The following is a 22,944-nucleotide window of genomic DNA, read 5'->3' as shown; positions in this document are numbered from 1 at the left end:
GGTGAGAAGATCATCCTTAGAATTGCAGAATTGTTCTGGTGCAGAAGGAAGCTATTTGGCCAATCTTGTCTGCACCAGCCCTCAGAGCATTTTAGCTATTCTCCTGCCTTTCCCCATAACCCGATATATTGCTTCTTTTGAAACAATCATCCAATGCAGTCTTGAACAGCTCAATTGAAACTGCTTCCTCTTCCAGGCAGTGCATTCCAAACCTAGACCACTCACTTTGTGAAATACGTTTTCTCACCTTGCGTTTGCATCTTTTGCAAAACACTTTAAAACTATGCCCACTGGATCTTGATCCTTTTAAATGTGAGAACAATTTCTCCCCTTCTGCTGTATCCAGTTTCCTAAAGATTTTGAAAACCTTTCTAAAATTTCCTCCTCAGCCTTCTCCTTTCCAAGGAAAACAGTCTCAACTTCTCCAAATTATTCTCATAACTGAGGTTTCTCGTCTCTGGAACCATTCACATTCTTGCACTCTGCTTGCATCGTCTCCAATGCATTCATGTCCTTCCTGCAGTGTGGTGCCAAGAACTGATCCAATACTTCAACGGCGGTTTCACCAGTGTCCTATTCAAGTTCAGCATAACTTCTCTACTCACATACTCTATAACCCTTTTAAGAAGCCTAGTATACTGTATGCTTTATTAACAGCACTCCCTACTTGTCCTGCCATGTTTAATAACTTGTGCACATACATACCTAGGTTTCATGGCTCCTGCACATTCTTTAGATTTGCATTATTTCATACTGTCAGTCCACGCTCATTACAATGTGCATCACCTCCACACTTCTTCATATTAAACTTCATCTGCCACTATCTACCTACCCCACCAACGTGATGTCTTTTTTGAAGCTCTGCTGTGACAAAGGAGCAAGTTTCTCTCCAAGGTAAACCCACCCAATTATTTTCCCTTCTCACTACCCCAGGGAGGGGAAAATTGCGCACTTATGCCTAACGAATGCATGGAAACAAATCAAAATTTCATTGACCTTGATAACCAATAGTTTGCAGCTCCAATTGTCTTTATGAATAGCAGACTAATAGTCTATTTTTCTGTCTGATCAGCTTCTAAAATTTCAAGCATAAAACATTTTAAAGGATTAAAGAAAACATTCTGCATTGTTAATTTAAAGAAATATTAATGATGAAAACCAGTGCACAATTGATCAGACAAAGCTAATGAAAAGGAATAGAATTAAGTCAAAAGCTGATGATGCAGGAACTAAGAGAATTTGTGTATGTCTAACTTACCTACAATGAGCAAACAACCCTTAGCTAGTTATGAACACCAACCCATACAGGTCATTCCTTTGTCACTTCTAGCTACTACTATCAAAGTCCTTACACTCCAGCACAAAGTGCCCCATTTCACTGAGGGATTAGTCTCGAAAATATAAGCTTCATTTATATTTCCATCTCATAAAATAATCGTCTATATTATAAAGAAAACATAACTTGTCTTTTATTTAGCTCCAGTAAAACTTGGTATAACTTACATGATAAAGTGGGGGTGACTGTTTCTATTAATTCCCCACTGACTCCCACTGGAAAGTGTGTGCACATACACCTGGATATCGGGCAAGGACAGAAACTTGGATATCGATGGCTCTTATGGTCAAGTTTCGTTGTCTGAACTCCTCTTTGCTCTGACAAGAGGAGAGGATGTTTGGACAGCATTACATCTGCTTCAAAGCCCATCAATAACCTGACATTTCACTGACAAAACCCTGATTCATTCTCCAATACAATCAGATCCCTATAAACTTAATAGGGGGTATGTCACAAAATTAAAGGCTACAACAGATCACAATTATCCAGTTTTTATGGCACACAATAAATCAAGGTTATCCTTTGAAAGGTAGTGCAGCTGATTTTGTTTTAATGAGGTTTTGCTAGGAAAGAATATCTCAGGGGAGAGAGCATATTTACCCTGATCTTGGGCAGTTAGGATCACTCAAGTTACTTAACCTCCACTGCTGTCACCATGTGCTGGATTTTAACCCGCTTCATTAGGTGGCAAGGGTACCTGCCCACAGTTAGCAGGATACTTTTTAAGACTGGCCTGCTCAGTCCCAATGATGGGATCATGTCATTTACTGCAATGTTTATGGGTGGCTTTGTGCCTGAGGTTAGAAATGGTAAGAGTAACGCTTAAAAAAAAAAGCTAAGAAGACTGTTTTGAAAATACCCTTATGGGGCCAGGATGAGCAAACATGCTTTACTGGGTCCTAGAGAAACATCCGAGAGCTCCTTTGTCATAACCCATGGGAGACTGACAGGCAATCCCATACACGTAACTGCTTACCATGTGGCCTAAGGGCCATGAGAATTGTTGCTTTTTCATTATGTTCCCATAGATTTGAAATTTCAAACAAGTGTGCCGTGCTCCAACCTTTCAGATCCAATCAGGGTTTTGAACATCAGAACTTATTTGTTTTAAAAGTGGTGAACTGTATGAGGCAGCAATTTAAGAAATAGATCTACTTTGTAGGAATGAAAAGGAAACAAAAACAGACTTATACTTTTGTTTCATTTGCAGGTGTTAATGCACTTCCTAGCTAACCCTCCTATCCACTGCTGACATTAATGAGTCTCATTTAATTGCTGGTTGGACTGCCGTTTGCCAATAAGGCCATATCAAAGTAAGAAAAACTGTAAGTAATGAAGATTTCGATTCAGCCAGGTTGTAAGTATGCACATGGGACATCGGAAACACATACATTAATAATACAGTTGAAATGATTCTCCAGGCTTTCCTATATCCACACAGGATACTAATCTTCTTTAAATGCACAAGCATCACATTTACATAAGCAATGATTATTCTGTATGGCAGCATGTGACACCCTATTATTCATTGTCAAAAAGTAATTGTTTTTGCACGACTCTCAAGCCCCCAAATGCTGCAAAATCACACAAAGACTAAAAAATCAAAGTACTGGTTGCACTGCTGGATGGATCAAGAATCAGACCACACAGACTTAAGGTGATTACCGCAAGAGCTAAAGGTGACATGAGTTAAAAACTTACGTTCACCAAAAGTGGTTATGATCTGGAATGCACTGTCTGACAGGGTGATGGAAGTGGATTCAATCAAGGCTTTCAAAGGAGAATGAGGTAAGTAGATGAGGGAGCAAGAAATTGCAGGATTACAGGGATAGGGTCAGGGAAATGGCACAAGCTGGACTGCGTGTGCAAATAGTTGGCATAGCATCAATAGGCTGAATGATGGCCTTCTATGTGGTATGTATTCTGTTAAAGCGAGACTAAAAGGATCAGTAATAATCATTAAAAACATCCTCTGTTATAAAGAAATTTCCATCCATGTACAAATGAAAGCAATTATGGGAACAGTTCATTTGTTCCAATATCAATTTCCAGTTCCTTTGGGCACATAATGAGAAGAACAAAAACTCAGGAAATCTGAAATGTCATCTAAATGTAAGTATGCCGATGATTTGAGGCCATGAAGAATCTACGTAATTTCCTGGAATCCAATATATGTGCATCAAAGTCTGGGCAAATCCTTGCACAAACCTAGACCTGTTGGCGATGTTGAAAATGCAAAGAACAATAAAGTTTTCTTTTGTGTGTAATTCCAGTAAACACATTAGTGAATTTGTACATAAATGTGGAAGAAATGATAAAAGTAACCATGGTTTGGTTCCTCACATGGACCTGAAGACAACAGCAATAGCGCTGTTAAGAACAAGAGATTGGAAACAACAGTTTCTGGAAGGAGTTACCTTAAGGCTAGACAGAAGAACAAAATCACAATATATTTACATCTCAAAGTTTACCAGGATTACATTTCAAAAAAAAAGGGCAAGTCATGGTTGCTGCAACTCTGCAGTTCCAACTGCTGAAAACATTACTCAATGCAGTGTAACAGTACATTCATATAATTCTATTATGAGATCTGTTCCTTATTGTGCTTCTCATGAGGAGCTCCTGGTACCAGGAGCCAAAGGTCAAACCTTAAACTGCCAGCTGTCTAATGATCAACAAGTCATCATCTTCCTTGGGAGGATAAGAGGAGGTAAACTAGATTAACTTTGGGGTTAAGATGACACTAAGATGATGGCTACCTGTGAACATTTGGAATCAAGCCAAAGCCCTGAGGCTGACCCAATAATTGAATAACTATTTCTGGGAACAGAAACAAAGATGTATTCAGATGGCACCATTTTTGAAGATGGGTGGGAGCACAGAGTGGGTTTCAAACAATAGAAGGCAGCAATATAGAAAGGACAAAGTTTGAATTTTAGAACATTGAGTAGCACATTATATTTAATAAGATCAAATAGGATTTGAGAAGGGAAATCAATTGTGTAAGCATTATAGTATAATGGACCAGACCAAAACCCCTCAAAACATATTAAGACGATAGGCTTTTTCTTATTTTAAATATAAATATAAGGTGTTGTATTTCAGATGCAATTCAATTGGTCAAACTACCAGGCTTGAAACTAAACACTTTTTATTCATACACTTTGTATTCATTAAATACAAACAAAAGAAAAAGAAAAGAATTGGTGTAACTGTAACTCTATCAAAATGCTTAGAGATATAAACTGCTATCAATTAACTGTTCTACTATCCCACAAACACAACCTTGGCCAAGGCAAATTCAGTAAAATATATATTGTGTCACATGCAATTCTAGCAGCAGGAAGAGAACCACAGCTTTTAGCTGTAAAAAAAGAGAGAAATAAGAGGTTCCACATCTAGCTTCAAGACCCTAACAACTGCTACTGAAGGCAAAAACTGGAAAAAAATCTTGGTTTTGTGGGAGCATGACACCACCCATTCAGGCCTGCTGCTATTGTTCCAACTTTAAAAAAAAAGCCCAAGGCCTCTCAAGCTGTTTACTTTATTGGCTTTGAGCAGATGTTCAAACCCTCCATCTCAACCTTTCTTCATAAAAAAGCCAGGACAAAATACACCTCAATGTCAAAGCATCATCACACCACACCCACTTAAAAAGCCTTTCATCTTACTTTATTAGTTCAATCTAATACATATGCATTACATTGACACTAAGCATGCAAACATTCTCTGCTACAGCCCATTTCATTCTCGCCTCTGTCTTCCTTTATTAAAGTCACGACATCTCATCAGCAATTGCAGTCTCTTGCCCTTATAAATTGTAAATTGAATGGTTGCAATACTAAGGTCCACCTAAACAGTCTGGAATTTTTCTCCTTAAATATTTCCAAATTCTTTAAGGGGCTGCGATCAGTATATACAATTGTCTCTGACACACTACTGGCAATGTTGCAATGCCAACACCAAACTCAAGGTTTCCTTCCCAATTGTGGAGTATATCTGTTGATGATTATTCAATTTTCTGTAAAAATACCCAATAGGTTTTTCTATCTTCTTGTTGTCTTCTTGCAAGAGCACCGCACCGACCCCCACAGCACTTGCAACAACTGCCACTCTGAATGGCTTTGCACAATTAGGTGTGGCTAACACTGGGACAGTGGTTAACAACTTTCAGGCTGTCAAATGCCTTCAGACATTCCTCCATCCACTGAAAAGTTTCTGCACTTCTTCAACGAGTCAGTCAGTGGAGCAACCAGTCTGCTAAAATTCGGTACAAACCTTTTGCTAAAAACCACTCAGTTCCAGGAATCGTAGTACTGCCCTCTTCATCGATGGTATGGGCAACTCCCCAGTAGCGGTTGTTTTCAGATCCCATGGGGCCATCTGTCCATGTCCAATGACATGGCCTAGGAATGTGACTTACGATTTTTCGAACTCACTCTTAGCCAGGTTCATCACCAATCCTGCCTCCCAAAGTCGATAGAAGAATTTCGATAGATCCTCCAAATGTTTCTTCAGTGAGTGACTAAAAATCACAATAAAAATGGGTAATCCTGAAATGACTTTATTAGTTAGTCTTTGAAATGTGGCTGGTGCATTTGTCATACCAAGTGGCACGACTTTAAACAGGTACAGGGAGAAAGTGAGGACTGCAGATGCTGGAGATCAGAGCTTAAAAATGTGTTGCTGGAAAAGCACAGCAGGCCAGGCAGCATCAAAGGAACAGGAGAATCGACGTTTCGGGCATAAGCCCTTCTTCAGGATTCCTGAAGGGCTTATGCCCGAAACGTCGATTCACCTGTTCCTTTGATGCTGCCTGACCTGCTGCGCTTTTCCAGCAACACATTTTTAAGCTTTAAACAGGTACAGTGCATTCAGTGTCACGAAAGCTGAAATTTCCTTCATTCTTTCAGATAAAGGTACCTGCCAGTATTATCTGTGTAAATTCAATTTTGAAATATAAGTTGCTTGACCCACCAACTCAATACAACCTTCCACACACTGAATAGGATCGGAATCAGATTTTGAAACTGCACTGAATTTGTGATAGTCCACACAATCATTTGGCTTTGGTACCATTACTATAGGTGAGCTCCATTCGCTGCAACTCACTTTGGTAATATTGTCTCTCCATATGTAATCAATTTTCTTTTGAACCTGGGCCAACTTTACAGGGTTAAGCCTATATGGATGCTGCTTAATTGGAATAGTGTTTCCTATATCTACATCATGCATAAGTAGATTAGTACTGCTTAGTTTATACACACATCTCTTTATGGAATTGTAATAACTCTTTTCCATTATTTTGATGTTCCTCTGGAACGTGACTCAATAATTTATCCCAACTTTTGAGAAGTTCCTCATTGTCCAATTTAATTTGAGGAATGTTCAATTCAGAACCATCTGAACTTGGTTCTTCACTGGGTGTTGTAACCAGAAACACATTCTCCATTTGTTTTTCTTCTCTATCAGCATACCTTTTGAGCACATTCACTTGACAAAGAGATATTTCTTTCCATCTGGCATTCTTATCAAATAATTCACTTCAATTTCCTTTTGATTTGATAATGATTTGGAGACACTGGTATTGGATTGGGGTGTACAAAGTTAAAAATCACAACACCAGATTATTGTCCAACAGATTTATTTGTCAACGATCTGATGAAGGAGCAATGCTCCGAAAGCTAGTGCTTCCAATTAAACCTGTTGGACTATAACCTGGTGTTGTGTGATTTTTAACTTTGATTTGATAAGGTCACTAAGCCTTGCCTTTAAAAAATTCACTGCTGCTGGGAGCAAAATTGTGAATTTTTGATTTCTTGTCCGCTTCCTGTCTCATCATATGCTGTGCTACTCTCAAATGCTAGCAAGACAATCACCCGCTCTATTTAATCTTTTTCCATAATTCGACACATAATCCAAATATGCATTCTCTGAACTCTGACTTACCAATTTCTCTTCAATTTCAGTGGTCCTCTCACCTCATATCCAAAAACTAATTCAAATGGACTGAATTTAGTTGATTCATTAGATGCATCCTTAATTCCAAAATCTATGAATGGAATTCCTTTATCCCAATTCTCTAGGCAGTTTTAACTATAAGCCCTTAACATGGTCTTTAAAGTGTGATGCACTGTTCTAATGCTCCCTGTATTTCTGGATGGTACACAGTGGATTTGAATTGTTTTATTCCTAAGCTTTCCATAACTTCCTTGATGTAAAACTTGATCCTTGATCTGATTGTATTTCTGTGGGTAGTCTGTTATCTAGTAAAATATTTGAGTAACTCTTCTACAATCCTTTTGCCTGTGATACTGCATAATGGAATGGTCTTTGGAAATCTAGTAGACACATCCAACATTCCCAAAAAATGCTGATTCCCACTTTTTGTTTTAGGTAGGGTTCCTGTGCAATCAGGTAGGTAAAAACAATGACTTCAGATGCTGGAAACCAGATTTCTGGATCAGTGGTGCTGGAAGAGCACAGCAGTTCAGGCAGCATCCGAGGAGCTTCAAAATCGACGTTTCGGGCAAAAGCCCTTCATCAGGAATAAAGGCAGCGAGCCTGAAGCGTGGAGAGATAAGCTAGAGGAGGGTGGGGGTGGGGAGAAAGTAGCATAGAGTACAATGGGTGAGTGGGGGAGGGGATGAAGGTGGTAGGTCAGGGAGGAGAGGGTGGAGTGGATAGGTGGAAAAGGAGATAGGCAGGTCGGACAAGTCCGGACAAGACAAGGGACAGTCCTGAGCTGGAGGTTTGAAACTAGGATGAGGTGGGGGAAGAGGAAATGAGGAAGCTGTTGAAGTCCACATTGATGCCCTGGGGTTGAAGTGTTCTGAGGCGGAAAATGAGGCATTCTTCCTCCAGGCGTCTGGTGGTGAGGGAGCAGTGGTGAAGGAGTCCCAGGACCTCCATGTCCTCGGCAGAGTGGGAGAGGGAGTTGAAATGTTGGGCCACGGGGCGGTTTGGTTGATTGGTGCAGGTGTCTCGGAGATGTTCCCTGAAGCGCTCTGCTAGGAGGCGCCCAGTCTCCCCAATGTAGAGGAGACCGCATCGGGAGCAACAGATACAATAAATGATATTAGTGGATGTGCAGGTAAAGCTTTGATGGATGTGGAAGGCTCCTTTAGGGCCTTGGATAGAGGTGAGGGAGGTGTGGGTGCAGGTTTTACAGTTCCTGCGGTGGCAGGGGAAAGTGCCAGGATGGGAGGATGGGTTGTAGGGGGGCGTGGACCTGACCAGGTAGTCACAGAGGGAACGGTCTTTGCGGAAGGTGGAAAGGGGTGGGGAGGGAAATATATCCCTGGTGGTCCTGTGCAATCAATTAAGACTCTTTCAAAAAGGTCTTCAAATGCTGGAATGGGTATTAAGGGTGCTGGTTTTATCACTGCCTGAGTTTTTCCAATTACCTAACACATATGACATGTGGCAAAATTCAACCACATTTTTATGCAGTCTACACCAATAAAAGGTTTTTGTATTTTGCCTTAAATTTTCTATACTCCCAAATGACCTTAGTTATTAATTCAATTTAGCTGCAACATGTGCTTTCTATAAGGCACTGGACTTGATAAACCTCTGCCCATTTCTCATCCACCTGAATATGTGATGGTCGCCATTTCCTCATCAAGACTTCATTTTTAAGATAGTAATATTCTGGGATACACTCAGGTTCTTCTGCATGCTTTTTGATACAACTGTTTTAGTTTTTCCTCTCTCTGTTGTAATTCAGCAGACTTCACTGAACTAAAAATATATATTTTGTCCTCCATCTTTTCTTGCTTTTTTCTCAACCATTTGATCAAACAGTTTCTGAATTTCAACTTCTCTTTGATTTCACATCCTGTTTTCACCTGTGGCTTTGCGACCTTGTTATCACAGAGTCAGGAAAAATCCCATGATATACTTCCTGTAACACCTCAGTTGTCTGATTTTCCAACCACAGTAGTCATCACTCCCATCTATGATCCAGCAATATCATTATCAAGGATAAACTGGATTTCTGAAACCAAACATTTCTTTGTTACTTCTCCCACCACTTTTCACCAGACTCTGTAACCCTACTTTACATAACGGATCACTGCTCTTCTCACCATGAATTCCACATATTACCACTTTTCTGGCAACTCTTTCTGAATTACATATCTCAACTCTCATCAAAAACTGACTTGTTCCCACATCCTTTAAAACCTTAATTTCTTTACCTGTTCCCCCTGGCATACATGAGTAAACATTACTCATGCAAGTAAATTCTTTAAAGAGATCTTGTACTTTCTTCTCAACTAACCTTTGATCAGGTTGTACATTATTTTGCAGCTTATTAGCCTCCACTATGCTTTCCTTCACCACTTTAACAAAACTCAAGGGTTTATCCCATTTTCTCACATCTGTTTTCCCAGTGCTTTTTTTAACACCAACACCGATTTCATATGGTCCTCTTTATTAGTGAAAACACCTCAGCTTTTCTACCTGTTTACTTTCTCCTCTGTGGTAAATTCTCTTTACTATCTTCAATGAGATCTCCTTTTTCCTCACCATCTGAGGATTTCTCTTTTCCCCCAATTTCTATCCCTCACAGATTGAAATTGATGCTGGAATTGAAACTTTGATTTAAGAGTCAATTTAATTATTTGCAACTTCCGCTGCTAATCTTGCATTCTTAACTCTCTGCTCTTCCACACGAATTGTCACTACTTCAGGAAATGACGTTTTGAGCTCTTCCAAAATAATTGTCTAAGAGCGTCAAATGTTTGATTTTCGATGATCTTATCAACATACCAAAATTACTTACTTTAATTCTTTCAAACTCAATATATGTTTGACCAAGTTCCCTCCTTATATTCTTGAAATGCTGTTCTGATACTGGCTCATATACACTTAAGATGGCGTTCTTCACCTTCTCATGCACCTCAGATACCTCCTCTGTTGCAAGTACCTCACTAACTCTATCTAGCAACTTTGTTTGGATCAACAATACCCACATGGTCATCGGCCATTTCATTTGTTTAACCACTTTTTCAAATTAAATCAAAAAGGGTTCTACATGCTTCTCGTTGAACTTTAACAACACTTGGACATATTTAAACAGATCTCCACCAGGTCTTTGGCTACAATGGGATTGCTCTCCATCACTGTCCTCATCGCAACTGATTTTTCACCTCTACTTCCACCATTTAAGTCAATTTTGAGATTTTCAATTCCAATCCCTCATGTTCAAAAACTCTCTTTCTCCCTTGTTTCTGCTAGGGCCTTCCTTTCCTTTGTTGTTTTTTAAATCTCTGCTTTCAATCATTGTTCAAACTGTTTCATTTTCTTTTCATACTCAAGCGGCGTTATTTACAATAGAATTTTAGCCATTTCCCAAGATTCATATGGCCCCTGGTGATTATGAATATCAAGTTATTGCTGCAATTACCTCCTCTTTTCACACAAACAAGAAGCAACCCCCAACTCCAGTGTGTCTCCCAATTCCACTTTCTGTAAAACTCCCAAAGTGACTTCTTCCACTTCCAGAAAACTCTTCGTGACTGAACGAGCTATTAGTACAAGGGGCACAACCTATTGAATTTAAATAAATTCAACACCTAAAAAGAGAACACCAACACTCACCACTCATTGCCTTCAAGTCTGATAATCCTAAACCCAACCTGGAATGAGAGATTTTGATCCTGACAAGAGTTCCAAGTTTGTTATGGACCAGACCAAAACTTCCTCAAAATATATTAACGACGATAGTCTAGACCCTACCTTTTACCATTTTAAAAGGTATTATAAGGCATTGTGTTCTGGACGCAATTTGATTGGTCAAGCTCACAGGCTTGAAACTAAACACACTTATTCATATACTATAGTTAAAATGCAAACAAAAGAAAAAAAGAATTGGCGTAACTGTAACTCTATCAAAATGCTTAATAAAATATGATTAACTACTACTAATTGACTGTTCCAATATAGTAACATCCCATAAACATAGGGGCAGCACGGTGGCTCAGTGATAAGCACTGCTGTCTCACAGTGCCAGGGACCCAGGTTCAATTCCAGCCTTGGGCAACTGCCTGTGCAGAGTCTGCACGTTCTCCCAGTGTCTGCATGGGTTTCCTCTAGGTACTCCGGTTTCCTCCCACAATGCAAAGATGTGCAGATTAGGTGAATTGGCCATGCTAAATTGCCCAGTGTTCAGGGATGTGTACATTAGGTGCATTAGTAAGGGATAAATATATAGTAGGAGGATAGGGGAATGGGATACTCTTCGGAGGGTTGGTGTGCCCACATTGAGCCGAAGGGTTGTTTCCATACTGTAGGGATTCTATATATAATTCTATATATACTCGTGGCAAAGATAAATTCAGTAAAATACATTTGCCTCACATGCAATTCTAGCAGCAGGAAGCGAACCCTAGCCTTTAGCTGTAACAGAGAGGGGAATAAAAGCTTCTATACCGAGCTTCAAGACCCCAGTCTTGAAGGCTAAAATTAAAATAATACTTGGTTCTGTGGGAACTTGACCCCACCCATTCAGGCTGCTTCTATTGTTCCACTTTTAAAAAAACACCCAAGACCTCAAAGGCTGTTTGCTTTATTAACTTTCAAATAGACTGCTCAAAGCCTCTGTCACAACTTTTCTTCATTAAAACAAACTAGAAAAAATATACCTCTTAAAGCCATGGTATCGTCATAATAGTTCTAGGCTAAAGAAAAGCACAGGCATGGTTTGGGTGTACTGATGGATAACTTATTGAATCTAAGGAGCAACAGCAGAAAGGAAAGGTGACCAGATCTTGGCCTATAGCTAAAGAGCTCAATTGCTATTTCTGTTTGGCAGGATGAAAGTGTACAAGGAACCTGAATGGCAGAGCTATCCAGCCAAACCCCATTTTTAAGCTCTTGGTTAAGATCCTACAGATTTTCTTTTATTCACTCATGGGAGGCCTTGGGGTTTGGATGTCGCTCTGTGTAGCATTTATTGCCCGCTCCTAGTTGCCCTCGAGAAGGTGGTGGTGAGCTGCCTGATGGAACTGCAACATTTCCATGTGCTACAGCTACAGACAAAATCCCATTTGGGAGGGAATTCCAGGATATTATCCCAATGACATCATAACAACAGTGATATATTTCCAAATCAGGATAGTGAGTGGCGTAGAGCTGAATTTGCAAGTGGTGGTGTTCCCATGTGTCTGTCATTCTTGTTCTTCTAGATGGTAATGGTCATGGGTTTCAAAGGAGCATTTGTGAAATGTTGCAGTGCATCTTGTAGATGGGAACACCACTACTGCTGAGTGATAGTGGTGGGGGTAGTAATGTTTGTGGAGCAATTCAAGTATATATCCAAGAATTTTGTTTTAAATGCAATGAGAATTTGTGCCTCTGTTTCCCTTTCAGGCAGTGATTTTAAGACAGTGATTCTGTGTGACACTGTTTCTCCTCGGCTCCACTCTAATCACACTACCAATTACTTCAAATCTATGTCCCCTGCTTATTGATCTCACTGCAATGGAAAATGTGTCTTTCCCCATGTACTCTATCCAGGCCTCATGATTTTATATAGGCTCAAGCTTCGAAGGAAGGCACTTCCAACAGGTTATATTTAAAGGATGTGAACATGTGGAATGGAGTGCCCAGGGAGACCGATAATGTGGGAAAATTAAATACATATTTAAGTGGGATTGAGAAACATTAGGACTTGGGACTTTCCAGATGGACTACAATTCTTTTTTTGACCCTGTAAATAGGTAAATAAGATTTAGGGCACTTTTGATATTTGACCAGCCACACTGGCTCACTAATGGAGCCTTGAGAGAGGCAGGTCTGCCACAGGGGACTTATAATTCTTTGCGTTTAATTCAGATACCTCTGCACGCCAGTGCTCATATGACTAGAATAATCTCTGCTTGTCAAGCTGGGGAAAGATCAATAGTGCACTGGCAAATTGTGTTTCTACAGGGAGTGTGTATGCACTTTGTATCGCACAAACAGAAAATCTAATCTTTGGAGACTCTTGGATGTAGTGATGGGATTTCCATGTGTCAATTTGGCTAAACAAAATTCACAAAGGTGGCAAATCAGTTCTAAACATGCTAAAGGTGAGCACCCCTAATTGTTTAGTTGCAATAAACAGATACTTGCTTCAGTGTGATATATCTTGGGAGGGAAATGCCAGGGTCTCTGCTGCTAAATATCATCGAGCAATGTTTGCTACAAAGTGCATGTGTGGCTTCTGGTTAGGAACAGATGGACTGTAAGGAACATCATAATTGAACAGTTTGCCAGTTCACCAAGTGCGTTAAATAATGCCTACAAAACAACAGCTGTACATTGGTGTGCAGAAATTAGTGATCACTAATACCAGCACAAAATGTTCCATTAAAAAAGACAAGTGAAATTCTCAATATGGCAGACAAATGCTGAGTGTCGATAGAGGCTTTACCAGAATTGCTGGTGCTGGAATATGGCTTATGGCTTATTGCCAAGAAATTGTAGTAATGCTGATGCTTTGAAATTAATGCAGACATTATGCAGCTCGGGTCCTGTGTGCTTCAGACAGATTCTCAACTGAACGTTATGTTCCTTTAGAAGCTGGATACGTTAACTTCAATAAAGAGGCTTCCTGACTTGTCCAGGCATTTGGATAATCATCGCCACACTGACAGGAATGTGAACCTGGTACTACAGTTCTATGGATCAAGTTCTCTCTTTCTACTCCAGTTACCAAGTCTTCCTACATAAGAAAAGGCTCAAGTAATGGGCCATGCATGTGCAACCTCTAGAAACCCCAAAGTCTACTTCAAGATCAGAAGTTTTTAAACTGATCCAGACCACCACATGGTAAAGATATCTGTTAGGAAACAGTAGAGGAAACAGATGGAAAATGAAGAGATTCCTCAGAATGTAGTGTAAGATTTACATTATCCTCCATGAACTTCCATGTAGTCCCCATGTTTATATAATTTATCACTATTTCCTCAGACAGCTGAGATTAGGAAACCCACATGAGCTCATGTCCTTGTTATTAACTCCAACTTTGAAAGCAATGCAGGCTCATCACCTCCCTATTCCTGATATCTCTGGACTTAAATCCTTATTTGAGGATTCATGATACAATAAAAACACACCCTACCTGAGCAGGCTTCTTCTGGACCTCTTGCTGTGGCTGAAAGAAACAAATTACAGTTAGATTCCATCAAGTATTCATGCTGTTTTTCACTCTCCGTAATTGTAAGCATACCAACATGTCAAGTATAACATAATACGGAACGCCCTATACTTAATTTCACAGTAAAATGCTTTTCCTTCACAAACACTTTCCTGCACATCGCTCATTCCTTGCTAACTTACAAATACCTGTATATCCCCATATCTGTTCACATCAGAAGAAATGTTATACTAAGAGAAAGAATGGCTGTGGTTGCGCAGTTTGAATTCATTTGACTTCTGCATGCTGTGGCTAAAAGAAACACTCTGAGAAAGCTGCCAGCTCACTGACTTTTTTTTTCCATGAATTAGGTCCTGACAGTTCAATGAGGGGAAAGACAATGTCTGAATCAAGGCCAGCACTGGCTCGGAGCCCAGTATGTGTCAAAGTAATTTTACCAGCTGCCCTCCAAAAAGCACTCAATCCTCCCATAATCTCAACAAATGGACCATCGATGACTGCATCCACAGAAGAGGGAGGGGGCAAGAGTTTACTGCTGCTTATTCCCAACCCTTCTCACCCCGGCCCAGAAAACTCCTGGCCAGGCTCCGCCATCTGATTTTTATGAATGGCTTCAGGAAAACAGATTGAGTGTGATATACTTCTAATTGTCATTCATGAAAAAAGGCAGGATTTACACATCGCTCAGAAAGCTGGTAACAATTGAAGTCACAGACCTTATTAACAAGTGCCTCAGGTTGTAGTCAGAGTTATTGGCTTTTTGGCTTCTTCCGAAATATTTAACTCTTTAAATACTTTGTTTCCTTGCATCAAAAGGATCTGGATTTGCGCAGACAACCCCCTCTGGTCATTTTGTATTGTTGAAGTATATTGCTTAATACTGTGTGAGACCAAAAATCAAAATGCACGTTGTACTAATTTATATCAAAAACAAAGAAATGCTATGCTTCAGATTGTTTGAACAGTGCTGTTGTGTTACAGTGTGAGCAACAGAGGATGAAATTCAACACCACACAGTGATAGCTGCATTGCCTCAATTTCATTGAAGCAAAGTTTTGGAAGCTCTTCTGATCATACTTAACGGAAAAGGAATTTTCTGTCAGTACAAAATGACCTCAAAGACCAGAGGCTGTGTAGTTAGGATTTATTTAAAATGCCACATATTTTGTTCTCAACACTCTGCCACTTTATTATTCCAACAAATCTGCAAGAAAACTACTTATGTCTTCAGACCTGGAACCAACAACCATGCAACAAGTGGTGGGTATCCAGCCCGAGGCTGCCTTTTATTGACTGCTTGGCATCCCTCTATGGTTGCTGGGCTCACCAACTTTTCCATCTATTGTATGAGTGAGCCTCCACATTTCCTACGCTTGAAATAAGACACCCTTCCAATTTAATGGATCCCGGAGTTGAAACGTTCAATTTAAATAAGAGAAAAAAACCTCACACACAGAAGCAATAAATTGGAGAAATGCATTATGACGGAGAAAAGTGTTGCCTGTTAAACCATTATAACCTTTTGTGCATTATTGCTAAATAGCACTTGTACCAAATGATTGTTAGGTATCCCGCAGTACAGTGGAATAAACATTTCCTCATTATAAACCAGTATTCCCCTTTACAAAAGTGGTTCAGTGGTGCTGGTTGTTGGAGACTTAAGGCTGTGGAAGGATTCTCTGCACTTCCTCACAATTAGTAGCATAGGATCATTAACATAAATCTGAACGAGGAAAACAGGTTTGGCATCTTGACCAAAGGTTGCCACCTTCACAATGCAGCAGTGCCTTAGAACTGTGCTGGAATGCCAATCTAGATTAAGCATTGAATTCCTGTTATGAGAAAAGAAAAGAAAGATATGCATTGATATCTTTGGCCTCATGGCCTTTGATGACCACAGAATATCCTAAAGTGCTTTACCATCAAACTACTTTTGAAGTGTAATCATTGTTGTAATGTTGGAAACGTGGCATCAAATGTGCACACATTAAGCTCCAACAAGCAGCAATATGATAGTGACCAGATTAATCTATTTGTGAAATTGACTGAGGGCCAGTATACCAGGAATAATTCTTCTCCTTTCCTTACAAACTGCGCCATATTTACATACACTTGAGTGTGGGGATGGGGCCTTACGTTAACACTTCATGCGTCAGTGACAGTGTAGCAGTCCCTCATTATTGCACAGGGGCCTCTAGAAATCTGTGTCCAAGATTTGAACCCATAAACCTCTGACTCAGAATCGAGACCACTACCAACTGGTTGCTGAAAGGGTAAAACCCAGAGCTTTTTGAGCTTTGGGAAAGTGCTGCCAAATGTGGACATACAGCTCAGCCTATTCAGCAAGTTGTAACATTTAATAACCAAATAATTCCATTTACTTATTCTTTCCAAGCACTTCAACTTTACACTGTTTCCATCCAAACCTTTCTTGTCAATTTTGCACTCCATTATGGCCATCAAGACCCATTCTATTTGACTTTTTATTCCCTGCTCAGAGACAACAAAGCCTTCACTCAACACTTGACTGCTTGGCCCAGGTCTCACTTTGCACATGATGTAGCGGATTTTAAACATGCATTCATTCTGACAATATGGCACAGGGTGCTATTACGAGTAATTCCAGCCACCATTTTCCTCTCTGTGCATTGTTGAGTCACAAAGGTACTATTTATAAACATGACAGTGTTTTTTGTCACAAGACTGACACGAGTCTTCTTAAAATTTGCCTGGAATACATTTTTGTACGCCTCCGCCTCACCAGATTCCTTCAACTTTATGATTAAACGCAGTTCATGGAGGTCTGTTACAAGATATGTAGCATAAAATTCCACGCTTCGTGGAACAACTGAAGTGCCGAAAAATACACAATTGATACAACGCAAAAGGACAATTGTTTGCCAATGGAGTTAAGGGACGGAATCATACTGAACAGTTGGGGTCTGAACTGGGTAGCTGCATTGTAGGCAAGTGACCCATATTGACTCTTCCAAGAGAAGTTCTCCAAACTACACGCCAATTAGTGCATGGTGAGCCCACGGTGGGCCTTCCCCTGGATGTAGAACCCAGTGGAAGGAAGTGCTGCCCAATGCTGTATGTGCGCATCTGTATGTGTGCCTGTATGCACGCATGTGCATCTATGTATAAGTAAAGGTAATGGACCTCACTGCTCAGTGAGTCCCTTGATCAGGTGCTTACTGCCTTGGAATGACTCACCACCCCACTAGGTGAGAAGCTACCTGGAGGAAATGATGAATGCTGCATACTGCATGGCAACAGGACCACTGACAGCTCCTTTAACCCAAGCGACAGCAGGCTGAAACCTGTAAGAAGTCGTTACCTGACCACTTAGGGATCTCAGCGGTTCAACCATGGGTCTTCTTGCCCAGATGTCAACTCAAGCAGAGGCAGGAAGGCAGCAGGAGTTAGGTACACCACCCAATTAAATGCTCTCTCATGTCCATGCTTGCAATCTGTGAGCAGAAGATTCCACCCAAAGAAAGTAGGGCTTGCAATGAAAGATATGGATTTGTAAACTTCCTCCTTTAAATGATCAACAGGTGGCACAATTCTTCCAATCTGGGCAGAATTCCTAATTCAACACAGACCAAACAAAATGTTGCCTACTTACCTTCAAGGTTTTCCAGACGTCCTGAGATCTCCACCACGCGGCATGGTGGCTCAGTGGTTAGCACTGCTGCCTCACAGCGCCAGGGTCCCAGGTTCGATTCAAGCCTCGGGCGACTGTCTGTGTGAAGTTTGCATATTCTCCCAGAATCTGTGAGGGTTTGCTCCGGTTTCCTCCCACAGTCCAAAGATGTGCAGGGCAGGTGAACTGTCCATGCTAATCGGTGCATTAGTCAGAGGGAAATGGGTCTGGGTGGGTTACTCTTCGGAGGGTTCGGTGTGGATTGGTTGGGTCAAAGGGCCTGTTTCCAAACTGTAGGGAATCTAGTCTAATCTATCCCAACAGATCCAATTCAGTTAACCATACAAGCAGCATTGGAGTGAATCTTCATATAGTTGTGCCTCCTTTTTACACCAATAATTGTTGTATTCCAATTAAGGAACATAGCTTAAAAGGTCTAAACACATGCTGATCTGCTACTGTCAGAAAATGAGGGGTATTAAGGTGCCAAGTGGCAGAGGGGGTATGGTGGCAGGTAACAGAGAGAAAATAGTTTCAAATATAAAATTAAAAAAACAAGACTTAAAAGGGACCTCAGTGATTACTTGACTAGGCAAGAAGCAGTCAAAACTGAAATTAACATTTTTATCAAAACTGACTAAAACCTCCACCTCTCATTCGATTTGCACTTTTATGAGAGGTTTGCATGTTGGAGATATAATGCCTGCAATCATCCAAGCTTAGAAACAATTAGCACATTCACAGGAATACACAAAAGGGCTGCATTTCAAGTATTTGCATTGGGGAGCGAGGAGGTGGATTTGTGACTAACTGAAGGTGGCACTCTCTCTCTATCCCTCTGGTCTCTGAAAGGATAAACCTCAGTGGCAAAGCACATTGATTTCTTGGTGCTTAAATGTTTCTCCAAAGAAGGACAAGACCTAAATGTATTTGGAAAGGCAAGGACTGATTAGGGATAATCAACATGGTTTTTGTGAGAGAAATCATGTTTCAATAACTTGTTTGAGTTTTCTGAAAAAGTGAAAAAGAAGCTTGATGAAGGCAGAGTGGTGGATGTTGTAAATATGGATTTCTGCAAGGGGTTTGACAAGCTTCTACATGGTAGACTGATTAGCAAGGTTAGATCACATGGAATAGAGGGAAACTAGCCATTTGGATACAAAATTGGCGTGAAGGTAGGAGGGTGGTGGAGGAGGGTTGTTTTTCAGACTGGTGGCACGCTGGCCCACTGCTTTTTGTCATTTATACAAATGATTTATATGTTATGGTTAGTAAGTTTGCAGATGACATCCAAATAGATGGTGTAGTGGACAGTGAAGAATGGTATTTCAGAGTACAACAGCACTTTGAACAGATGGGCAAATGGGCTGAGGAGTGGCAGATGGAGTTTAATTTAGATAAATGTGAGGTGCTGCATTTTGAAATGGCATATCAGGGTAGGACTTGTACACTTTATGATGGGGCCCTGGGGATTGTTGCCAAACAAAGAGATCTTGGGATGTGGGTTTATAGTTCCTTGAAGGTGGAGTCACAGGTAGACAGGATAGTGAAGAAGGTGTTTGATATGCTTGTCTTTATTGGTCAGTGCATTGAGTATAGGAGATAGGAGGTCATGTACAGGCCACGTTTGGAGTACTGCATTCAGTTCTGGTCTCTCTGCTATAGAAAAGATGTTGTTAAACTTGAAAGGGTACAGAAAAGATTTACAAGGATGTTGCTAGGGTTGGAGGGTTTCAGCTATAGGGAGAGGCTGTTTGCCTTGGCGCACTGAAGACTGAGGGGTGACCTTACAGGGATTTATAAAATCATGAGGGACATTGGATAAGGTGAATAGCCAAGGTCTTTTCCCCAGGATAAGGAAGTCCAAAACTAGAGGACATAGATTTTAAGGGGAGAGGGGAAAAGATATAAAAGGGGCGACTTTTTCACACAGAGGGTGCTGTGTGTTTGGAAAGAGCTGTCAGAGGAAGTGGTAGAGACTGGCAAAATTACGATGCACACACATCGCACAAGTATGATGATAAATCAATGCAATGAGAAGTGGAATGGTTCATGTAAATCTGGGATCGGAAGGAGGTCAGAATACAGCAAACACTCCTTGTTGATGGATTGTATTGGCCACTCTACCAGCCATTGCAGCACTGTCATCAAGGTGGTTCAACATGCTGTGAAGGGGACTGTAGTGGGACAGACAATAGGACTTAGAGGTCCAGTTCCACAGCATGGACTGGTCAAGGAGAGCTCCAGTATAGTCTGAAGACTATGGGCTGTGTCTTATTGGCTACTGTGTCCTGCACAATTGCAGCAGGCAATGAGGCAATGTGATAGATGCTGAGGAGCCAGTGCAATAGGTGCAGTCTTCTGAGGAGGAGGAAGATGACTTTGAACTTGAGGAAGCTCTCCTTGTGCATGACAGAATTCAGATGCATCAGGCACTACAGGGCAGTCAGGCCCTGATTGACAGTGGGTTCCAACGGGTGTAAGCCAGGCGCACAAGACAGTCACAGACTGTCAAGGTCAAGATGTCAGCATTTAGTTTGCATTGCAGGGCGAACTGCAGCCTGTGCTTATTTCCACTCTTTGCCCTTTAGCTGGCTGTCAATAAGAATGCACAATTAGACTTATCCAAATTCTTGCCTGCCTGTGGTGTTCCTCTACTGAACAGTAACAAGGTATCGGTGACCCCAGGCATTGTGGAAACAGTAGCAGGACTCGGATGAATCTGAGGACAGGTAAACTGTGTGATTAAACAACAACTAGGGCGAAAGAATGGGGTTATATGTGTGAGGGAGTATAAGTCATGTCACCTATATTTTTTTTCTCATGGGAATTGTGCCTTCATGGTTGCAGTGCCAATATGCTGTTGGTGAGGGGCAGCACTGGATTACCAAAGCTTGTCTGGGTGCAATGCACCCTATCAAAGATGGCGCAGGTTCCAGGGATTCTAGACTTTCAGCAGATATCAGCTGGGTGGAGAGTTGGTCTGGGAAAGATGCATGGTAAGATTGGGCTAAAATGGATGTGAGGAATGGCATTGGGATAAGGTAGATAGTTAGTGAAATGCAATTGGTAAGATACAGCAAGAATCTCTCCAAAAGACCTCAATGAAACTTGGACTAGCCAAAACATTCAGCTCCTTTCTCCTGACTGTAATGAGCCACAAATTTAGTGGTCAAGGCACAGCTGCTATTTCTTCAACATGAATGTCACTACACAGCAACATGGGATGACAGTTTCACACAAGCAAATACAAAACCACCCATTTTGACCGTTCAGTCAAAATAACGGATAACCTGCAGCAGCTTCTGGCCATGGTTTAAATATCATCTAAATACCTTAATGAGATCAGTATCTGTACACAGATAGTGGATACCTGGCAATAGACATAACATTTTTCTTTCAGTCTACCAATTTCCTAATAGCTACCTCAATTTTAAGTATACTCTTTTTCTCGCTCCCTTCTCTGCAACAGCCTGGTTGACATGTGCTTTACAATGGCTCTTGATGACAGCTTTTAAAGCTGTGCTAAACAGTAGCAAATACTTTTATGCCACATTATAGATGGAAATGCATTACAAGGCTGCGCTGAGTTGTTTAGATGTCTTCACAGACGAAGACAGTAAAGATTCTGTGGCTGCAGATAACCAAAACTAACAGTTTGTTAATAGTAATCACAGTGATCATTAAAAAAAGTTAACTGAAAAAACCCAACCACAATCTGGATTACGTTATCTCCAACAAGCTGCCATCAATTTTGCCATAGTGATTGTTATCAAACCACTGTTTCCTATCAGATACCTTGTTTAAACTGAGGTGAGAGAAAGTGCACTCTGAGCACCTTTCAGGGTTTTACCATAGAGGCACATGCACCAGAATGCATGTAATGAACTATGGGCTAGGTCAGCCAATATCTCTCAACAGGACAAGTTCACACGGGAAGACTGTAAAATGAAACCTGTCAAGTCACACCTGCGAACTGAAGTGTGCTTTGAAATTTGGACACATGCCAAAACTCTGCATATATTAACTTACTTCAGTTCTTAATTGGAACAGCACTGGAATGCACTAACTGCTGATAAATGAGCAATTTAAAACATTACATTGCAGTTTCATCATTCAAAAGGAAGACCGGTTACAGTAAACTCTCAAGACTTTATGTTTTTAAGGCAGTGTTAAAATTTGACAACGTGATAGATGGGGAGGAGAGAAAACTAGAAAAAAAAGAGGGAGATGCAAACAAAAGTAGAAAGCATTGAAAAAAAAGGAATTTAGAGAAATTGATTATAGACATTTGGGAAGAATGTACTCAAAGTCTACACTCAGTACCCCAGAAAACATATGTTAATATGAGCCCAGCACAATCCAATGTCCTTTATTGCTACAATTTTAAAAGAAATTTCAATGAGCTGCAGCAGACTGAATCATTGGATGCAGTTTGGTCTTAATTTGCCTGGATGGCTGAAATAAAAGAACCCTGCTATCCAGGATCAAGCAATTTACTCGATTGGCTCTGCTGCCGAAACTTCCACATGCTTCAATACCAGTATGCTGTGGTTGCATGTGTATTGTCTATAGTATGCAACTGTTTCGTCACCACAGAATTCACTAAAGGCCAAAGGTATAATATTAACTCTACATTCTCCTCTAAGCTCCCTATACCTATTCAGACAAAAGTAATGAGTAGCCTTGGGTTCAAAGTGATACCCACTCACAACAAAGGTAATATTTTTTTCACAGGGTGAGCAGTGTGGAAAGCATTGCCTTGAAATGTAGTAGTTACCTGACAGAGCAGTGCTCCGAAAGCTTGTACTT

At 40.6% G+C, this 22,944-nt stretch overlaps 1 protein-coding gene across 1 annotated transcript in view; it reads right to left on the bottom strand.

Moving 5' to 3' along the window:
- The window catches only part of hmga2 (high mobility group AT-hook 2), a 161,231-nt gene that overhangs the window by 21,749 nt on the left and 116,538 nt on the right, over window positions 1-22,944 (bottom strand). The window contains exon 4 of the mRNA XM_043709651.2: window positions 14,448-14,480. Within this exon, the coding sequence (XP_043565586.2) occupies window positions 14,448-14,480 (33 nt within the window). The remainder of the gene's footprint in view (window positions 1-14,447; window positions 14,481-22,944) is intronic.

This window comes from Chiloscyllium plagiosum, unplaced genomic scaffold (assembly GCF_037043375.1).
Source record: "Chiloscyllium plagiosum isolate Xiang-an unplaced genomic scaffold, Cpla_swu_hap1 HiC_scaffold_19, whole genome shotgun sequence".
Lineage (NCBI taxonomy): Eukaryota > Metazoa > Chordata > Chondrichthyes > Orectolobiformes > Hemiscylliidae > Chiloscyllium > Chiloscyllium plagiosum.
Note: the sequence above shows the minus strand (reverse complement) of the source record. Positions and strands in the feature narration are given on the sequence as shown.